This window comes from Bos grunniens, chromosome 3 (assembly GCF_055505025.1).
Source record: "Bos grunniens cultivar Pamir isolate PY7600 chromosome 3, Bosgru_T2T1.0, whole genome shotgun sequence".
NCBI lineage: Eukaryota > Metazoa > Chordata > Mammalia > Artiodactyla > Bovidae > Bos > Bos grunniens.
In genome coordinates this window covers 37,648,303-37,668,034 of record NC_141167.1, presented here as the reverse complement: position 1 = coordinate 37,668,034, position 19,732 = coordinate 37,648,303, and the positions used below count along the sequence as shown (strand labels likewise).

The 19,732-nt window shown below is 38.9% G+C and overlaps 1 protein-coding gene across 13 annotated transcripts in view; it reads right to left on the bottom strand.

Moving 5' to 3' along the window:
• Positions 1-19,732, bottom strand: part of PATJ (PATJ crumbs cell polarity complex component) — a 389,086-nt gene that overhangs the window by 262,656 nt on the left and 106,698 nt on the right. For all 13 annotated transcript variants that reach the window (XM_086394286.1, XM_086394288.1, XM_086394293.1 and 10 more), the window contains 3 exons: positions 14,487-14,696; positions 9,073-9,189; positions 7,022-7,417 (listed from right to left, as the gene is read on the bottom strand). In XM_086394286.1, the coding sequence (XP_086250412.1) occupies positions 7,022-7,417; positions 9,073-9,189; positions 14,487-14,696 (723 nt within the window). The remainder of the gene's footprint in view (positions 1-7,021; positions 7,418-9,072; positions 9,190-14,486; positions 14,697-19,732) is intronic.

The following is a 19,732-nucleotide window of genomic DNA, read 5'->3' as shown; positions in this document are numbered from 1 at the left end:
GATCCCAGATGAGCTATTTCAAATCCTGAAAGATGATGCTGTGAAAGTGCTGCACTCAACATGCCAGCAAATTTGGAAAACTCAGCAGTGGCCACAGGACTGGAAAAGGTCAGTTTTCAATCCAATCCCAAAGAAAGGCAATGCCAAAGAATGCTGAAACTACTGCACAATTGCACTCATCTCACATGCTAGTAAAATAATGCTCAAAATTCTCCAAGCCAGGCTTCAGCAATACATGAACCATGAAATTCCAGATGTTCAAGCTGGTTTTAGAAAAGGCAGAGGAATCAGAGATCAAATTGCCAACATCCACTGGATCATGGAAAAAGCAAGAGAGTTCCAGAAAAACATCTATTTCTGCTTTATTGACTATGCCAAAGTCTTTGACTGTGTGGATCACAATACACTGTGGAAAATTCTGAAAGAGATGGGAATACCAGACCACCTGACCTGCCTCTGGAGAAATCTGTATGCAGGTCAGGAATCAACAGTTAGAACTGGACATGGAACAACAGACTGGTTCCAAATAGGAAAAGGAGTACGTCAAGGCTATATATTATCACCCTGCTTATTTAACTTATATGCAGAGTACATCATGAGAAAAGCTGGACTGGAAGAAACACAAGCTGGAATCAAGATTGCCGGGAGAAGTATCAATAACCTTAGATATGCAGATGACACCACCCTTATGGAAGAAAGTGAAGAGGAACTAAAAAGCCTCTTGATGAAAGTGAAAGTGGAGAGTGAAAAAGCTGGCTTAAAGCTCAACATTCAGAAAACAAAGATCATGGCATCCGGTCCTATCACTTCATGGGAAATAGATGGGGAAACAGTGGAAACAGTGTCAGACTTTCTTTTTGGGGGCTCCAAAATCACTGCAGATGGTGACTGTAGCCATGAAATTAAAAGACACTTACTCCTTGGAAGGAAAGTTATGACCAACCTAGATAGCATATTCAAAAGCAGAGATATTACTTTGCCAACAAAGGTCCGTCTAGTCAAGGGTATGGTTTTTCCTGTGGTCATGTATGGATGTGAGAGTTGGACTGTGAAGAAGGCTGAGTGCCGAAGAATTGAGGCTTTTGAACTGTGGTGTTGGAGAAGACTCTTGAGAGTCCCTTGGACTGCAAGGAGATCCAACCAGTCCATTCTGAAGGAGATCAGCCCTGGGATTTCTTTGGAGGGAATGATGCTGAAGCTGAAACTCCAGTACTTTGGCCACCTCATGCAAAGAGTTGACTCATTGGAAAAGACTCTGATGCTGGGAGGGATTGGGGTCAGGAGGAGAAGGGGACGACAGAGGATGAGATGGCTGGATGGCATCACCGACTCGATGGACGTGAGTCTGAGTGAACTCTGGGAGTTGGTGATGGATAGGGAGGCCTGGCGTGCTGTGATTCACGGGGTCTCAAAGAGTCAGACACGACTGAGCGACTGAACTGAACTGAACTGAAGCTGATGTACCAAATACTGCTAGATTTTATCAAATAGATTATGAATATAATTGAGTTAAAACTATATCTGATACCCAAAGGAGCCTACAGTACATAGAATTCAATTCAAATATTAAATAGAGGTGAGAAAGGAAATATGAGTAGTTAGTAGTGTAGAATAAAACAAGAGAACTTCTTAGAGCAGAGACTAGGAGGAGACGGGAGCCACTGAGTATTTAAAAAGAAAAAATGTACAATCATTTTTGAACCATTTGGTTATTTTAATTAATGGCAATTATGACTGAAGAATAAGAATTGATACCTAAATCTAAGGTTTCAATACTGCTGTTGCTAAGTCGCTTCAGTCGTGTCCGACTCTGTGCAACCCCATAGACGGAAGCCCACCAGGCCCCACCATCCCTAGGATTCTCCAGGCAAGAACACTGGAGTGGGTTGCCATTTCCTCCTCCAATGCATGAAAGTGAAAAGTGAAAGTGAAGTTGCCCAGTCGTCTCTGACTCTTAGCGACCCCATGGACTGCAGCCTATCAGGCTCCTCTATCCATGGGATTTTCCAGGCAAGAGTACTGGAGTGGGTTGCCGTTGCCTTCTCTGAGGTTTCAATACAGTGGATATGAAAGGTTAGACCTTTAGAAAAATCAATTCAGTTTTTTTTTCCTAAATAGAAAAGACAATGAGTGCATAAATTTAGTCTCAGACAAAAAGAATCAGATATTTTCAAAAAGAGGAAAGGACTAGACATTTTTCCAAATAATATTTGAAGATGGCCAATAAGTATGTGAAAATTTGCTCACTGTCACTAATAGAGAATTACGAATCAAAACCACAGTGAGCGGCCACTTCACGCCTATCTATAAAACAGAAAGCAAGTGTTAATGAGGATATGGAAAAGTTAGAAAATCCGTGCATTGCTGGCAGGAATGTAAAATGGCACAGTGGCTATGAAAACAGTACGTGATTCTCCCCAAAAATAAACAGAATTACCACATGTCCCGGCAATTTCACTTCAGCATGTGTACCACCCAAAATTTGGTTTTGAACAGATGTTTGTATAGCAGTGTCCACAGCAGCACTGTTCACAATAGCCAAAGACAGAAACAACCCAGATGTCCATCAATTGACGAACAAGCAAACCAAATGGGGTATATACATTCAATGGAATGCTATTCAGCCTCAAAAAGGGAGGAAATGCTGACATGTGACATGTATGAACGTTGAAGACATCACGCTAAGTGAAATAGGTCAGACATAAAAGATACATACTGTATGATTCCATTTACATGAGGTTCTTTGCAGTGAAATTCTTAGACACAGAAAGTAGAACTGTGGTTTGTTGCCAGAGGATAAGGGAAAAAGAGAATGAGCAGTTTATTGTTTACTGGGCACAGAGTCTCCATTTGGGAACATGTAAAAATTCTAGAGATGGGTGGTCGTAATGGTTCTTCAATAATGTGAATATTCATTTCATACCATGAAAACTGTAAGCCTAAAAATGGTTAAAATGGTCAACTTCATATAATGTATATTTGATCACAACTAAAAATAAAGAACCAGATCTATCAACCTTGATACTTTTATCCTTCAACTAAAATGGAGTAAGAGAGTGGTGGAGAAAGATAAGCTTATAAGTAGTTGGGTACTATTTGCACTCCACAAACATAGCTATACTTGTAGCCCAAAATAGATATTATCAAATATAATGAGGACAGAATGATAGATAATGTTTCACTGCCTTCTAGAAGACACCCTCTAAATAGAAGAATACCGGGAATTACATATTTGTAAGGCATGTGACTGTGTTTTTAAAATCCACTCACCCAGAGCTTATAATATTAAATAATAAATGATCACCATGGAGTGCACCATAATGACAGTAAGACAAAGAAAAATCCAAGCCCATCCTGATCATGTGGGCACAACTGTTACAGAGGATGAGGATATTCCACCCAGAAATATGCCACTTTGGCAGAGAGATTATTCTGAGCTGAAGAAAAAGAAGAGACACAGAAAAGTTTCCTATCCTCCCCTGGTTCTCAATCACCAAAGACAACTCTAGACTCTTTCCACCTCAGAGATGACACTAAGAGAAATGTATATGACAAACATTACTAAAACAACCCTTATGTTCCATCAATCTCCCCCATAATATTTACCTTCACACAGTAGCTAACCCTAAAAGCCTGAATCCCTTTCCCTCTATCTTGACACTCGTCTACAAATGTACTGTCCTCCATTAAGATGCTGCATAAGCCCAAGTTCTAACCCCTCCGTTGAGTGACCTATCTCTGAGTTTTTCCTGTGTATATGCATGCTGCAAGTGTTCACAAATTGTTTTTCTTCTGATAATCTGTCTTTTGTCAGTTTAATTTGTAGGCTCCCAGCCAAAGGAACCTAAGAAGGTAAAGGAAAACGATTTTCTTTCCTCACCTACACTCATCACTGTGGGATATGGATGGGAAATGGGGAAAATAGCTAATGCCCATATGTCCAGAAAAACTATAATTCAAAAAGATCCATGCACCCCTATGTTCACAGCAGCACTATTCACAGTAGCCAAAACATGGAAACAACCTAAATGTCCATCAACAGATGAGTGGGTAAAGAAGATGTTTAGATATATGCAATGGAATACTACTCAGTCATAAAAAAGAACAAAATAATGCCATTTTCAGCAACATGGATGCCACTAGCAATTATCATAGCATATTGAAAGGCAGAGACATTACTTTGCCAACAAAGGTTCATCTAGTCAAGGCTATGGTTTTTCCGGTGGTCATGTATGGATTGTGAGAGTTGGACTGTGAAGAAAGCTGAGTGCCGAAGAATTGATGCTTTTGAACTGTGGTGTTGGAGAAGACTCTTGAGAGTCCCTTGGACTGCAAGGAGATCCAACCAGTCCATTCTGAAGGAGATCAGCCCTGGGATTTCTTTGGAAGGAATGATGCTAAAGCTGAAACTCCAGTACTTTGGCCACCTCATGCAAAGAGTTGACTCATTGTAAAAGACTCTGATGCTGGGAAAGATTGGAGGCAGGAGGAGAAAGGGACGACAGAGGATGAGATGGCTGGATGGCATCACCGACTTGATGGACGTGAGTTTGAGTGGTGATGGACAGGGAGGCCGGGTGTGCTGCGATTCATGGGGTTGCAAAGAGTTGGATACAACTGAGCGACTGAACTGAACTGAACTGAAACACCGTATGAAATCTAAAATATGACTCAAATGAACCTATCTATGACACAGAAACAGAATCATGGACATAAAGAACAGACTGGTGGTTGCCAATGGGAATGGAGTTGGGGAAGAGATGATCCTCCTCCTGGTTGCAGTCAGTAGATATAAGCTTTTATATATGAATAGATAAACAACAAGGTCCTACTGTATAACACAGAGAACTGTATTTAATATCTTATGATAAACCATAATGGAACAGTTAAAAATGGGACAAGGAAGCCTGGCATGCTTCAGTCTATGGGGTCATAGTTATGTCTGAAGGGTCAGACATAACTTAGCCACCAAACAACAATGGATGTATAACTGAGTCATCTTGCTGTACAGCAGCAATTAACACAGCATTGCAAATCAACACTACTTCAATTTAAAAGACAGAGTTAATGCCCCAAAGCAGGAGCATATAATTACTTAAAGAAAGTAAATACTGGTTAGGTAAGACACATTAGGGCTAAAACAATCTTAATCAATGCCAGTTTAAGGAGCCTATCGTTTCCTACAGGTTACCTAGCAGAATCAGAAAGCTGGGAAGTTTAACAAAGTTAGTAACTAGGATGTGTGTCCTTCAAACTGTGAGCACTGAATGCTGTTTAAACAAACTTTATAATGAGCTTGATAAATAATAGAGGAAGTGGCTACCCTGTGGATTGATTGGGTCATCAATAAAAACTTACAAGAGGAATTTTTTAAAACCTAACGTTATGCAATGATACTTGAGATATTCATGGGGTCGCAAAGAGTCGGACACAACTCAGCGACTGAACTGAACTTAACTGATGGATTAAAAAGTTACTATATCTCAAACAACGTAGATGGAAATGAAGATGGTAAGGTTGAAAAACAGTATTGAAAGATCAAAAAGTGATTCTAGTAATAATGTAGACTCTGACATTAAATATGCATTGAAGGAATATGAGTAAAATTCCATCATTAAATCCAAGAACAAGCAAACACCTGATATTTTACAGCTTTTAAAATAGGGACACTTAACTAAATATATAAAGTAAATATTATGAATATACTATTCAGCTATATCTCTAAAAGTTTATATATTAAAATGGGACTATATTTCAGGTTGCCTTATATTTGAGTAAATGGAAAAAAATTATTTTTATAGAAGAAAACAGACATAACAAGAGTATTTATTTATATATTTATAATTTGCTCCATATAACGAAATATTGTGTTTGCGGTCAAGCACTTAGCAGACACAGGAGTGGGACTTGAATAAATTCATGAATGGGACTGGCGGAGATAGAAAGAACCAGTGTCAACAGCAACATACCAGGTGATTCTATGTCACCTCTTCCCACATGATTCACATAATTCCAAAACATCTGTTCTCTGGTAGACTGCCCAGAGTCCAGTCTCAAGGGTAATCCTCAGGTGTTCCTTAAATACATAAATATAGCATCTCGCATAGCAGAGAGACCCATAATGAAATGGAAAGGGGAGGAAGGTCAAAGGGAGGCAAGGACAAAACCCAGCTCTATCTGCCCTGTGAGAGAACAAAGGAAGGCCACTTTGCACATCACTGCAGGGAAGCTGCTGACCTCACTGAAGAGGGCACCGTACTGTTCTGAACATGCTGCTACGTACTCCATACAGAAAACTTTCTCTTCATTTGCCTGGAAGTTAATTTGGGTCAGGAAATAAACAAAAATAAAACATTAAAAACACCCCTACCAAAAGATTCCAGTTGGTGGCCAGTTAACCCTAATATTATTTTTAAAAATAAGTTTACTGGTGATTTAATAGCAAGAGCTAACCTAGTAAATACAATGTTTTCCTGCCAAGTTGTCCACAGGCAGTATCACTAATGTAAAGATAATTTTCTAGAGTTCAGTGACTTTCTATTTAGTATTATATATAAAACAGAGGACAGTGTGGATAAGCAAGACAGAAATAACAAATCTTTTAATCAATTTTGCCTTGATTTTCCTTGACAAACACATTATGTGAGAAATACAGAGCTATATCTCCCTGAGGGATTTTTTTTTTTAATCACAAATAATGAAAGAACTCTTCCTTGAAATGGGTATCAGGAGGAAAACATCACTAAAAAAGCAAGGCTAAAAAAAAACAACAACAAAAATCACATCATAACAGCAAAGCAACCGTAGCTTATTGACTCCAACTAGCAGTTATACAATAAAGAAATGATGAGCTTTTACTTAAAACCAACACACTGTAGGGTACATTTTTGGGAAAAAAATGTCCAATGATGAAAAGATCCATTAAATTGTGTTCGTGTGTTTAAAAGTTACATGACTGATGGACAGAGATGGGGAGGGGCGGAGTCAGGAAGGATACGGAAGATGCATTCCAATCCCTTACCATTTCTTCTGGGTTACAGCCGCACTGTTGCATGTCCTGAGGGTACATGCTCATCATGCATCCCGCTTCTTGAGGCTCGGGCAGTTCACAATCCGGGAACCACTGTGTACCAAAGTGAACCTCCTTCATAGACGGAACAGGAGCAGCTTCTTGAATGTGTGATGAGGGATACGACTCCAGAGACTGAAGTTGGTCTTGATAGAGCTCATATTCTTCATCAACAAGCATTTCTCTTTCTTCACCCATCTCCTGCAACCTAGGGACCATAAATTCATGCATTTCCCAGGTCTCCTTGCTATTGTCTATCTCTTTTTGTTGGGATCGAAAAGCCTTTCCCAAATCTAGAAATGGTTCATCCACAAGCTCTTCTTTAAAATAGGGCTCATCTCTAAATCCCTGTGAATAAAAATTGCAAAACAAAACAAAACTTTAAACTCTGTCTTAAAGCTGCACTCTACACATTAACTGGAAAATTAACCCTGGCATAACTGCAGTAACAGTATTATATGTCAATGCATGGTTAACCCAAACAGCTCTCCATTACAACAGAGGAAAATATAACCTTACTGCCACACAAACCTCAGCCTGGAAAAGAAACAACAAAAGAGGCAACAATCTGCCTTCGGCAAGGTGACTGAGTAGTCTAAAAGGTTCGTTACACATTAGCCACCTGAAAATTCTCAGAAGCAGGAGTTTTGTTAAACTGCTACACTTAAAGTTTAATTCATGCATCTCATATAAAAAGTAATACATAAGTATGGATGCATGTCATACCATCTCAGAAGAAAGCAAAGACTTTAAAGTCAGGATTATCAGGTTTATGTAACTCAAAAGTTCATGCCTCTTCGAATGTTTACAAAACCTTCTCTACAAACTAAAGATATAAGGAATATGTGCAATTACTTTGAGTATGACTCTTTTATAATACACCATTTAACAAAAGTTGATTTTTGCATTTGCATTAATAATATAAAACAAAAAGGAATGAATACAGTATGCTCTTCAATTAATTCAAACTTCACTAATCAAAAAAGCAAGAATATAGAACTAAAGCTAGATGGTCCCCACACATGAGCAGAAATTTTGTTGAGTTCTTAGGAACACTTGAGGAATATATGAATCTGCTGAGCCTTTGACCTAACTTCAAGGGACCTGAGGGTGCTAAGCACAATAAGGCCCAATTCCCTCTGAAGGATCAATGACATTTCCTATTTTAAGTCCTATTCATTAAATATCAATAAATGTACATTCGTGAAAAGAATCTACAATAAATGTACATTCGTGAAAAGAACGGAAGAATCTTGCCATTGCTTCCTCACTTGCAGCTAGACATCATTGCAGGGACGCTTTTAAGTTAATATAGTAAGGCAAATACTGTTATTTAAAAAAAGAAAAAACAGTATTTAGAAGGTATATTTAAACATGTCACACAGTTAAGAAATTGTAACAAAAAAATGTATAAACCGAAAAATATATATAATGGACACTACAGGACTACATATCAGGTTTCGACACTGTCAACCAACTACGAAAAGAATATCAAAAGACAGTTGTTATCAAGTTAAGAAAAACCATACTCTAACTGCTGAAAGCAAAATAAACACAATTCACTTTAAGAATGAAAAAGGAAAAGTTTCAAAATATACTTCCTAATATTAAAGCATAAAGTAAGGTTTGACGAAATAATTCTTCTTTAGAAAGTATTCAATAAGAAGTTCTTCTGGGGGAAAAAGAAGTTCTTTAATATAGCTCTTGTTCTACAGCATTTTAAATGCAGGTCTATTTTCAAAACTCTCTCTACTCTCAAAATTTTAAGAGTGTATTAGTGATATCAAGTCATAAGGTATGTTTGTTCTTTGAAAATGCCTTATACCTAGCCGATGTCATTTATGGAGGCAAAGTGATACAAAAGAGAAAAGATTTCAGTTTAAAAAAAACTTTTAAAGGGGGAGACTATTTAATTTGTATCTATTTAGCCAAGATAGTAAGAACAAACTTTTGTCTTCTTTATAATAGCAACTGTTTAAATGGGAAAAAAATGTACTAAATACCTGGGGTGCTTCAAGTATTAAAGAAGAATTTATATCATGAATTGTTCCTGAAATTTCAGTCTTGTCTTCATTATTGCTTGAAAGTAAAATGCAACTTTCTTCCTCTTTATCACCTTCCTGAAAACAGAAGCATTTAAAAAAATTTTTTAGCATGATTGAAGAATTGTTTTTTAAACCATGAACCTATTTTTTATTGAGTTCTAACTGAAACTCCAATACTTTGGCCACCTCATGTGAAGAGTTGACTCATTGGAAAAGACCCTGATGCTGGGAGGGATTGGGGGCAGGAGGAGAAGGGGATGACAGAGGATGAGATGGCTGGATGGCATCACTGACTTGATGGACATGAGTTTGAGTGAACTCCGGAAGTTGGTGATGGACAGGGAGGCCTGGCATGCTGTGATTCATGGGGTCGCAAGGAGTCGGACATGACTGAGCAACTGAACTGAACTGACATACACGGAGAAGGCAATGGCACCCCACTCCAGTACTCTTGCCTGGAAAATCCCATGGATGGAGGAGCCTGGTGGGCTGCAGTCCATGGGGTAGCAAAGAGTCAGACACAACTGAGTGACTTCACTTTCACTTTTCACTTTCATACACTGGAGAAGGAAATGGCAACCCACTCCAGTGTTCTTGCCTGGAGAATCCCAGGGACGGGGGAGCCTGCTGGGCTGCCGTCTATGGGGTCGCACAGAGTCGGACATGATTGAAGCAACTTAGCAGCAGCAGCAACTGACATACAACATATTAGTGTTACGTATACAACACAATGATTTAGTATATGTATATGTTGCAAAATAATCGCCATGAAAAGTTTAGCTAACATTCACAACTTTCAAATATACCACGCAGTATTGTTATCTACAGTCCCCATGCTGTACCTTACATCCTTAGGACTTATAACTGGAGGTTTGTATCCCCCAGCTCTGGCAACCAAAGAAGCACTTCTGTACTGAAGAAAACATTTTGTTTTAAAATGTTTTTAAAATTAATTCTCATCTTTCCATTAAGTGCAAGTACATAGTACTTAATGTACAGTGTTTCATTAGACCAAACTTTGCCTTCATGATTTAAAAAAAAAGCCATATTCAGGTCAAAACTTCTCAAACTTTTAATTCTGTTTAGGTACTCCTTAAATAAAAAATCACTTCCCCAGGAACAGACCTTAATATTAAGAAATGCCTAAGTTTATACAGGATGATACTCAAAATATTTAACAATAGTACAGTGTAGCCACTCTCCATCAGAAGAAGGACAACCATCCTAGTGCTCATCAGCTCAGCATCAGTTCCAGGTAATAACACAGCCACTGTCTACCAAGTCCTAGCTATACATCACAATCCATGGTAGACACTTTTACACGCTTTGTCTCAGCTTAATCTTTATATCAAGAACTTAGTACCAGTTCTATTTATTTATTCTATTAGGTCAGGATTTTATATTTACATAAAAATAATAGCAAATATATGTATTTACATATATGTATATCACATGTACAGGTTTTAGCACTTTAAATATATCAATTTATTTAATGTATTTATTAATATATTAATATATATTCTAAGAAGTAGGTGGCCTTAATAACCCTATTTTACAGATAAGTAACAGATGCACGGTAATTTGCTCAAAGTTACATAACTAGTCAGTTACAGACCCAGAATTTGAGTCCTGGCCATCTGGTTTTAGAGCCTGTGCTCTAAACTAGCATGCTACACGGTCGCAAGTAGGAGCTGGTGAGGTTAAATAATAGGCACAAGGACACATAGCTTGGCAAATCACAGAGCTAAGCCAAACCCACAGTTGTCTGGCTCAGTAACTCCACTGACAGTTCTGTCCTGTGAGTTCTGAAGATACGATGTCTTTGTTTCATTAATTTATTTCTCGTATTATTTTTGGCTGTGCTGGGTCTTTGCTGCTTTGCACAGGCTTTCTCTAGCAGTGGTGAGTGGGGCTACTCTTCACTGCAGTGCACAGACTTCTCATTGTGGCAACTTCTCTTGTGGGGCACAAGCTTTAGGCACACAGGCTTCGTAGTTATAGGGTGTGAGCTCAGTAAATAGATGGGGTGTGCAGGCTCTAGGGTGCAGGGACTTCAGTAGTTCTGGCACACAGGCTCAGTAGTTGTGACTCACGGGCCCTGGACCACGTGGGCTTCAGCAGCCGTGGCACGTGGTTTCAGTAGCTGTGGCTTGCAGGCTCTAGAGTGCGAGCCTGGTAGCTGTGGCACATAGGTTTAGTTGCTCTGCGGAATGTGGAATCTTCCCAGACCGGGGATCAAATCCATGTGCCCTGCACTGGCAAGCAGATTCTTATCCACTGTGCCACCAGGGAAGTCCGATACGATGCACTTTTTAAAGTCAGTTCATTCATTTTTTATCTAGGACCTTTGAAGTGAGTTTGTAGAAAAGAGAAGTCACATTTGTGGTTAACATGAAAATATATAGATAATAAGAATCTAAATAAGATTACATAATATCTATATTATATAGATAGTACATATCTATACCTATGGTATAAGACTTAACAAAAAATAATTCTGTTCTCCTGTTATATATTCATAGTCTTTCTGCCTGAACTTGACTTTGGACCTTTTTATTCACACTCTCTCCCCAGTTCTGCTGAGGACAGAACAAATGCTCAGCGAACACTAGGTGATGACGTAAGTGGCCACCCACTGGACCGTGAGAAAGAGACACAGACAGATAGACCTCAGAAAAGATCCATGCATGGTTACCTACAGTTCACACTGTTCTGCTTAAAGAACCCAGATGTTAAAGAAGCAATACTTAGTGGTAATTCCACTACAAATTAAAGTGACCTTCTCTCATTCCTTTACTGGCCCCATACTCTCCAGCACCCTGGCAGCCTTATACCCACTGAGGGAAGGTGAGGCAAGGAGCCACCTCACAATTGTGCATTTCAAAATCTCTCAGAGCAAGACTCCAAGGTCCCGAGGTTTCTGCAGCTCTACCTCTACCAGACATAGGAACAGGAATCCACAGCCACCTGGTAATAAGTTCTGTTCTTTACACTGCCTGAGACGTCTTTAAATTGCTTTAAAGTAAATTCACACTGTTTAGGTCCTTTAGGCCATAAATAATTAGGACTTCCTCTGGCAACCCCAATAATCAGGCAAATAATCATCAGGGAAAATCTACACAAAGTTATTGCCACAATCCAAAACACCAATAAAGATGTCCCCATAAAATCATTAAAGTTCTCCCTCCTTAATCTGTCCTGAAATCAAACCAAGAATCTCATGGTATATATTCTATGGCAAAACTCACACACCAAATACATAATATAAAGTCAAGACCTTGCCTTAGCTATGTGCCATATTCCATTTTGAAGTGCTTAAAGTAACTGATAGGTATAATATATAGGCATCTTTATGTGTAATATGTGATGAATAATATATGAAGGTCATGTGAAATTCTCCAATGCAAAAATATTATGTGTAATACATGAATCTATCTACGTCTACGAAAGAACATATAACTATATATAGACAGATATCTATCTATATGAACACTCACTGTTGTTGTTAAGTCTCTGTGTCATGTACAACTCTTTTGCGACCCCATAAACTGTAGCCTGCCAGGCTCCTCGGTCCATGGGATCTCCCAGACAAGAATACTGGAGTGTGTAGTCATTTCCTTCTCCAGGGGATCTTCCCCCACCCAGGGATCAAACTTGCATCTCCTTCATGGACAGGTGGATTCTTTACCACTGAGCCAGCAGGGAAGCCTATAGTATACTAATATATTTCACAGAATAAAGGAACTTTTAGAGTTAAGAATGATCTTATCGGTTCTCTAGTCTTTTTCAGTCTTTCAGAAATGAAAAAATAGGCTTCGGTGCTAAGTCGCTTCAGTCGTGTCCGACTCTGTGCGACCCCATAGACGGCAGCCTACCAGGCTCCCCCGTCCCTGGGATTCTCCAGGCAAGAACACTGGAGTGGGTTGCCATTTCCTTCTCCAATGCATGAAAGTGAAAAGTGAAAGTGAAGTCGCTCAGTCGTGCCCGACTCTTAGACCCCATGGACTGCAGCCTACCAGGCTCCTCTGTCCATGGGATTTTCCACGCAAGAGTACTGGACTGGGTTGCCATTGCCTTCTCCGAGAAAAGTAGGGTACCTATGACCAAATTACTGGTACAGTGTTTCTCAAAGTACAAAATTCTGCATCAGAAATACAATGGTGACTCACATGAGGCAGATTCCTGAGAATCTGAGAACCACCAAATCAGAATCTCTGAGAGCAGGACCTGGGAAACTGCATTTTAAACATCTTCAAGGTGATTTTTATGTCTTTGTCATATGGGTGAATTGAGGTCCACTGAGCTAACTTGCAGCAAAGTTAGAAATAGAGCCAAGATTTCTTGAAATCCAGTCCAACACTCTATTGTTACAATCACGGTATCTGTTTCAGACACGCTGCGTGAAACTGAACTAGTGACAACAAATTAAAACAGGAATATACAGCATTGTGACTAAGAACACAGGGTCTGAAGCCACTCTGCCGAGTTCGTATTTCAACCCTGCCCCTAACTAGTTATATCATCTTGGATAAGTTACTCAACTCTATGTCTGAACTAATGCATCTGTCATGATGGTAATAAGAGGACTACCTCCTCTTAAAGCTTTTGTGATGATTAAACTAATGTGTATAAAGAGCTTACAGTACTGACTGACATAAAGTTAGCAGTCAATAATACTTCAATACCAATTATCAACCAGTATTTTTTTTAAGTGGAGCACTGGGGAACCTCAATAGCACCATAACTAATAATACTTCAGTCAGAAACAGTGATCTAGGGAAGTTGCAAAAGTAAAAAGAAAGAAAAAGAAACAGTGATCTGACCTAGTACATGAGATTAAACAATAAGATGACTTCAGGGTGGCTTAACCAAACCAGAGTTTAGATGCTAGGGGTTACGAGGCACTCTGATGGTTAGAAAATCATATTATGACTTCATTGCTATATCATTAAAATGATAATGGTTAACTGATTTCAACTTACTGAACCATTCTGACATTGTGCCCAAATGAAAGTCAAAACACATAAACAGGCTTATTTTAATTTATGTCATATGGAATGCAGTGAGAACTTAGAATTCTGTGCCAAAGGTATGAAGATAAAAGTAGTAGTAGTTGGACTAGTAATGCTGGCAGCTAGTATGTAATGTGCTAAGCACTTAATAAATATCATCTTTAATCCTCAAAATCCTATGATGTAGACATTACTTTTTCTGAGCATTTAAGTCACAGACATTAGGTAACTTGCACAAGGACACATATGTAATATGCAGAGGAACAGAGATTTCAGGCCAGATGAATTTGTCTGCAAAATCCCCATGTTTTAACTATTACAGTATTATCATTTCCTATATTAACAAAATTCGACACTTACCACCAAAGGTTTACAGATGCCAAGGCGCACAGTGCCCGGTGGCACAGCTTTCAGCACTTCCACAGCTTCAGCAAGTGTGCTGTTATCCAAACAGTACTGATTGACGGAGACCAGACGGTCACCAGGTAATAGTCCTCCACCTCTTTCTGCCACACCATCCGGCACCAGGGAGCGGATCACAATCACTGATCTGGTGGGATCTAAGGGGTCCTAAAGATCAAGCGAAATGAGAAAGATGAGTCAGTCCTGTAAAAACAAATATACAGCCTTAAGACATGTATGTGCACACCTCAGGGATATTGTGCATTTGGTTCCAGACCACTATAATAAAGCAGCTATCACAATCATGCGAGTCACGTGAATATTTTCATTTCCCCAGTGCACATAAAAGTTAAGTTTACACTATACTACACTCTCTTTACTGAGAGTGCAGTAGCATTATGTTTTAAAAAAAAGTTATACCTTAATTGAAAATACCTTATCACTAAAAAATGCTAACCATCATCTAATGACACAGGGTTATTAACAAACCTTCAGTTTGTAAAAAATGAAATATCTACAAAGTGCAATACAGCAGAGCTCAACAGAAAAGGGTATATCTGACTATCTACTTTATGTGTCCAGTATTCTGGTGGTATTCTTCCAGAGACAGAATCTATTCAAATAGCACTCTATACAGCCACAAAAATATCAGCTTGTATCAAAATAAAGATATAAACTTAACAATTTTAGTTGTATGTATGAGTTAGTGCTCAATATATACAAATTTCTTTTTAAAAATTGTGGTAATTAATATTTTGTTGGATCACAAAAGGTCTAGGGAAGAGACACAGGTTCAATCCCTGGGTTGGGAAGATTCCCTGGAGTAGGAACTGGCAACCTGCTTCAGTATTCTTACCTGGAAAATTCCATGGACAGAAGAGCCTGGTGGGCTACAGTCCATGGGGTCGTAAAGAGTTGGACATGACTGAGTAACTAACGACACAGCATAAAAGATGTAGAAAGAGTTGGGAAAGACTGTGACATCCTGAAGCACAGTCATACTATGGACCTAAAACAAGCCCATGTATTATCGTTCTTGGGCACCAGGTAAGTTCCAAGAGAAGTGTATTATGGGAAATGACATTCCTTTCTTCAGCACTTGACCAGTATAAAATCTTCTCACTAAATCATTTAAATTCCAAAAAGAAATGAAAACCACGGCATATATCACTGCATTTCAAAAGTATGTTTAAAAATAATATAACCTAAAATTAAGACATGGTATAGATACCCCTAGGTGAAGGAGTACGTCAAGGCTGTATATTATCACCCTGCTTATTTAACTTATATGCAGATGACATCATGAGAAATGCTGGACTGGAAGAAACACAAGCTGGAATCAAGATTGCCGGGAGAAATATCAATAACCTTAGATATGCAGATGACACCACCCTTAGGCAGAAAGTGAAGATGAATTAAAAAGCCTCTTGATGAAAGTGAAAGAGGAGAATGAAAAAGTTGGCTTAAAGCTCAACATTCAGAAAACTAAGGATCATGGCATCTGGTCCCATCACTTCATGGGAAATAGATGGGGAAACTGTGGAAACAATGGCAGACTTTATTTTTCTGGGCTCCAAAATCACTGCAGATGATGATTGCAGCCATGAAATTAAAAGACGCTTACTCCTTGGAAGAAAAGTTATGACCAACCTAGATAGCATATTGAAAAGCAGAGACATTACTTTGCCAACAAAGGTCCATCTAGTCAAGGCTATGGTTTTTCCAGTAGTCATGCATGGATGTGAGAGATGGACTGTGAAGAAAGCTGAGTGCTGAAGAATTGATGCTTTTGAACTGTGGTGTTGGAGAAGACTCTTGAGAGTCCCTTGGCTGCAAGGAGATCCAACCAGTCCATTCTGAAGGAGATCAGCCCTGGGTATTCATTGGAGGGACTGATGCTGAGGCTGAAACTCCAATACTTTGGCCACCTCATGCAAAGAGTTGACTCACTGGAAAAGACTCTGATGCTGGGAGGGATTGGGGGCAGGAGGAGAAGGGGACGACAGAGGATGAGATGGCTGGATGGCATCACTGACTCGATGGACATGAGTCTGAGTGAACTTCGGGAGTTGGTGATGGACAGGGAGGCCTGGCGTGCTGCAATTCATGATGTCGCAGAGTCGGACATGACAGAGCGACTGAACTGAACTGAGGTAAAAACTATTCTAATATAGAGAAAATGAATATCAATTCATGAATAAAACCAATGTTTTATTGGGAGGGCCCTCATCCATTGGGAGGGCCCCCTATTTCTTTTCATTAAGCACAGAAAATAACACTACAACTCTATAAATAAATTTGGCTAATGAACTGGTTTATAGCCACACTATCATTTTTTATTTTATTCAGTACTGGTATATAGCACTTACTATGTGTCAGACTGTGTTCTAAGTGCTTGACAATCATTAATTCAATTATTCCTTACAACAAACCCATCACTTGCTTGGCTTATGTACTTTGCTCCTACTGTTTCATTACGCACATACTGTTCCATACAGGCAAGAAGCAGTAACGTGAGATTTTACTACTGCTAGTTTCTATTAAACCCCTCCTGAGAAAGTAACAACTACCACCTTTTGTGTTAGAATTGCAAGACTTTGAAATCACAAAAGTGAGAATTTGCCATGTTCCAGGCTATGTCTGTTTGAAGTGGCTGATGGTTCCTTTGAAGTTTTCTGTGGCAGTTTTCTATACCTTTCTATTGTAGACATCGAGGCTTATTTTCAATTCTGCATGGAATCTTAACCAAATATACCACATTTAAATCAACAAAGGCTACAGAGCTAATCCCTTGAAAAATGCCTTCAAACAATTTATTTTACTTTCCTTAACTAAGCCTTGAGTTTCCACTCCCAAGTCAAGAGATCCCTGGTAAATTTCTAATATACTCTGTTGTATAACACCACATACTTATTAAGAGGATTGGAAGTAAAAATAGTCATGGGAACTCACTAATAAAGTACAGTGTTAAACTATAATTACACCAATATTTTCAAGTAGAGGGAGCTATTGCATAAGAAGAAAACAGAAAGAAATACACAAAAAAAAGTACAGTGGTTTATCAGCGGCAATCAGTGCAGTAATGTAAAAGAGCTGTCTGTTTTGTCACCGACAACCATGAATCACAACACACTTTTTCATTCTGAAATATGAAACCATTACATTTTAAGTTTGACACGCTAATAAATAAGCTGTACCATTATGTCCTTCATTTAGGATGTCAGTTTTTGATGGAAGGCTTTTTTATTGGGGGGGAAGGGAAACTACATAATAGCTTATTCCCCTCATGAAATGCACAGAAAGCAGCTAGCATCACTTCTTATCAATAATTACTAAACTTTCTCAGAGAAAATTGCAACAGTAAAATATACCAAAAGCAAATAAATGATTTCACTTGGTAGTGTAAGCCATCTCTGTAGTTTCATATAACACCTAATCAGAAAGTACTATTTTTAAGCCAAATAAATAGGTGAACTGGTTTTCAAGATGCAATCCAGTTGAAATGATAATTAGAAACATTTCAAAGGAAGATTAACCAGGAAATAATGGAAAGAGAAAATAGATTTTAGATTTCCTTTACAGAAAAATCACGGTGAGCACTTATTTCTACAAAATGCAACCGTCTTTCAACCACAAAGTATTATCAGGTGTGCTTGCTTACTAAAATTTATCCAGGCTTGGACTTCCCAGTTATCCTGAACACTAAGTCTAACCCACTACTCCTTTTCCTGGAGGAGAGAACCCAACGGCAGCTTCCTTGTCACTTATAAAAAGACAAGCCACCCACTTCTGGTGATACCCCATTATGGATAATCACCACTTTATTTTCTGTGACGAGTTCTCTGACCACGTGATTTCTCAAGTAGCTGAATGGAGTTGCTTTAACGAGTAACAGTCATTTCCCTTCATGGTTATCACATGTAGTGGCCACTCTATGGAAAAACAGCAGCTGTCACTGCCTACCAGGGCAGCTACTATTCTTAACGCTTTGCCACATACAATATGCTTTAAAACCAAGTTGCTTCTCATCAGAAAGTCTGTTTTCTGGAAATACACACTATAATATCATACCCATGTTAAATACAACAAAATGTTATAAAGACATTTCTCAAGACACTCTACCCAACTCCTAGACTCTATCCAGATCTTTTTCAGGCCCCTATCATATTTTATCACCTTTTATCATAATCTTAAAATCTCTGATTTTTCTTATTTTGGTAAATAACACTGCAAGGAACATCATATTCAATAATCAAGGTGTTGCTTTAAACTAAACAGCCAATAGGGGGCACTAAATACCAACCACAGAAGACAAGATACATCCTCTACTAGGCAAGCCATCTCCTCCTCTGATGTTTTTTTCCTATTTATTCAAAACCCTTATATTCTTACACATGTTCTAACAGTATCTCATATATTTGCTTTAACTCAACCATTTATGAAAGTCATTCCCTACAAATCCACTAGGCACAACCAACTTTCATCAGAATGCTGCACGGGAAGATAGGAGCTCTAACCTGACTTCTCACTACTGAGCTATGAAATCCACAGAGAACCAATCCAACTGCTCTGTCTTGCAGGCGAATAAAAGTGCCTGAAGAAAAGTGCGTATGAGGATTTTTGAGGTCTCTTGAAGTGATTCTAATGTTTGATAGTTATAAACACAGGATGTTTCAATGTTGGAGGAAATCCAAGGTGACAACCACCTCTTCTCCCATAGTCCCTGAGTGGCACTGCCATACGCCCAAGCACTCACTTGCTCTCCCTCGCCCCTTCACCGAGTTGCTACCTAAGGCATATTAATTTGATCTTCTGTCTCTTCTATCCGATCCTCTTCATTTCTGCTTCTCGTTACTTCTTGCCTATGCAACTGCTTCAGTCTCCCCAAAGGTCTACCTGCCTCCAGTCTTACCCGCTTCAGTCTATTGTTTACAAAGACAAACTAATGATTTTTAAAGGTAAAAATGGGATTGCAATTCCTCCTCTGCATAAAGCACTTCAATGACTCCACTGCCTTCAGAATAAAGTGCTAACTCTTTGGCAGAGAAATTCCTTCAGATTCCCACTTTCGTCAGATCTCCCTTTGATCCTCCCACGTATACCACTGCCCCCTTCATTTGCCCCACACACTGTCCCAACAATCCAGAACTACTGAAGTTCAGGACTGTGAAAGGCACTGACATGCTTCATGACATTCTGCAAAC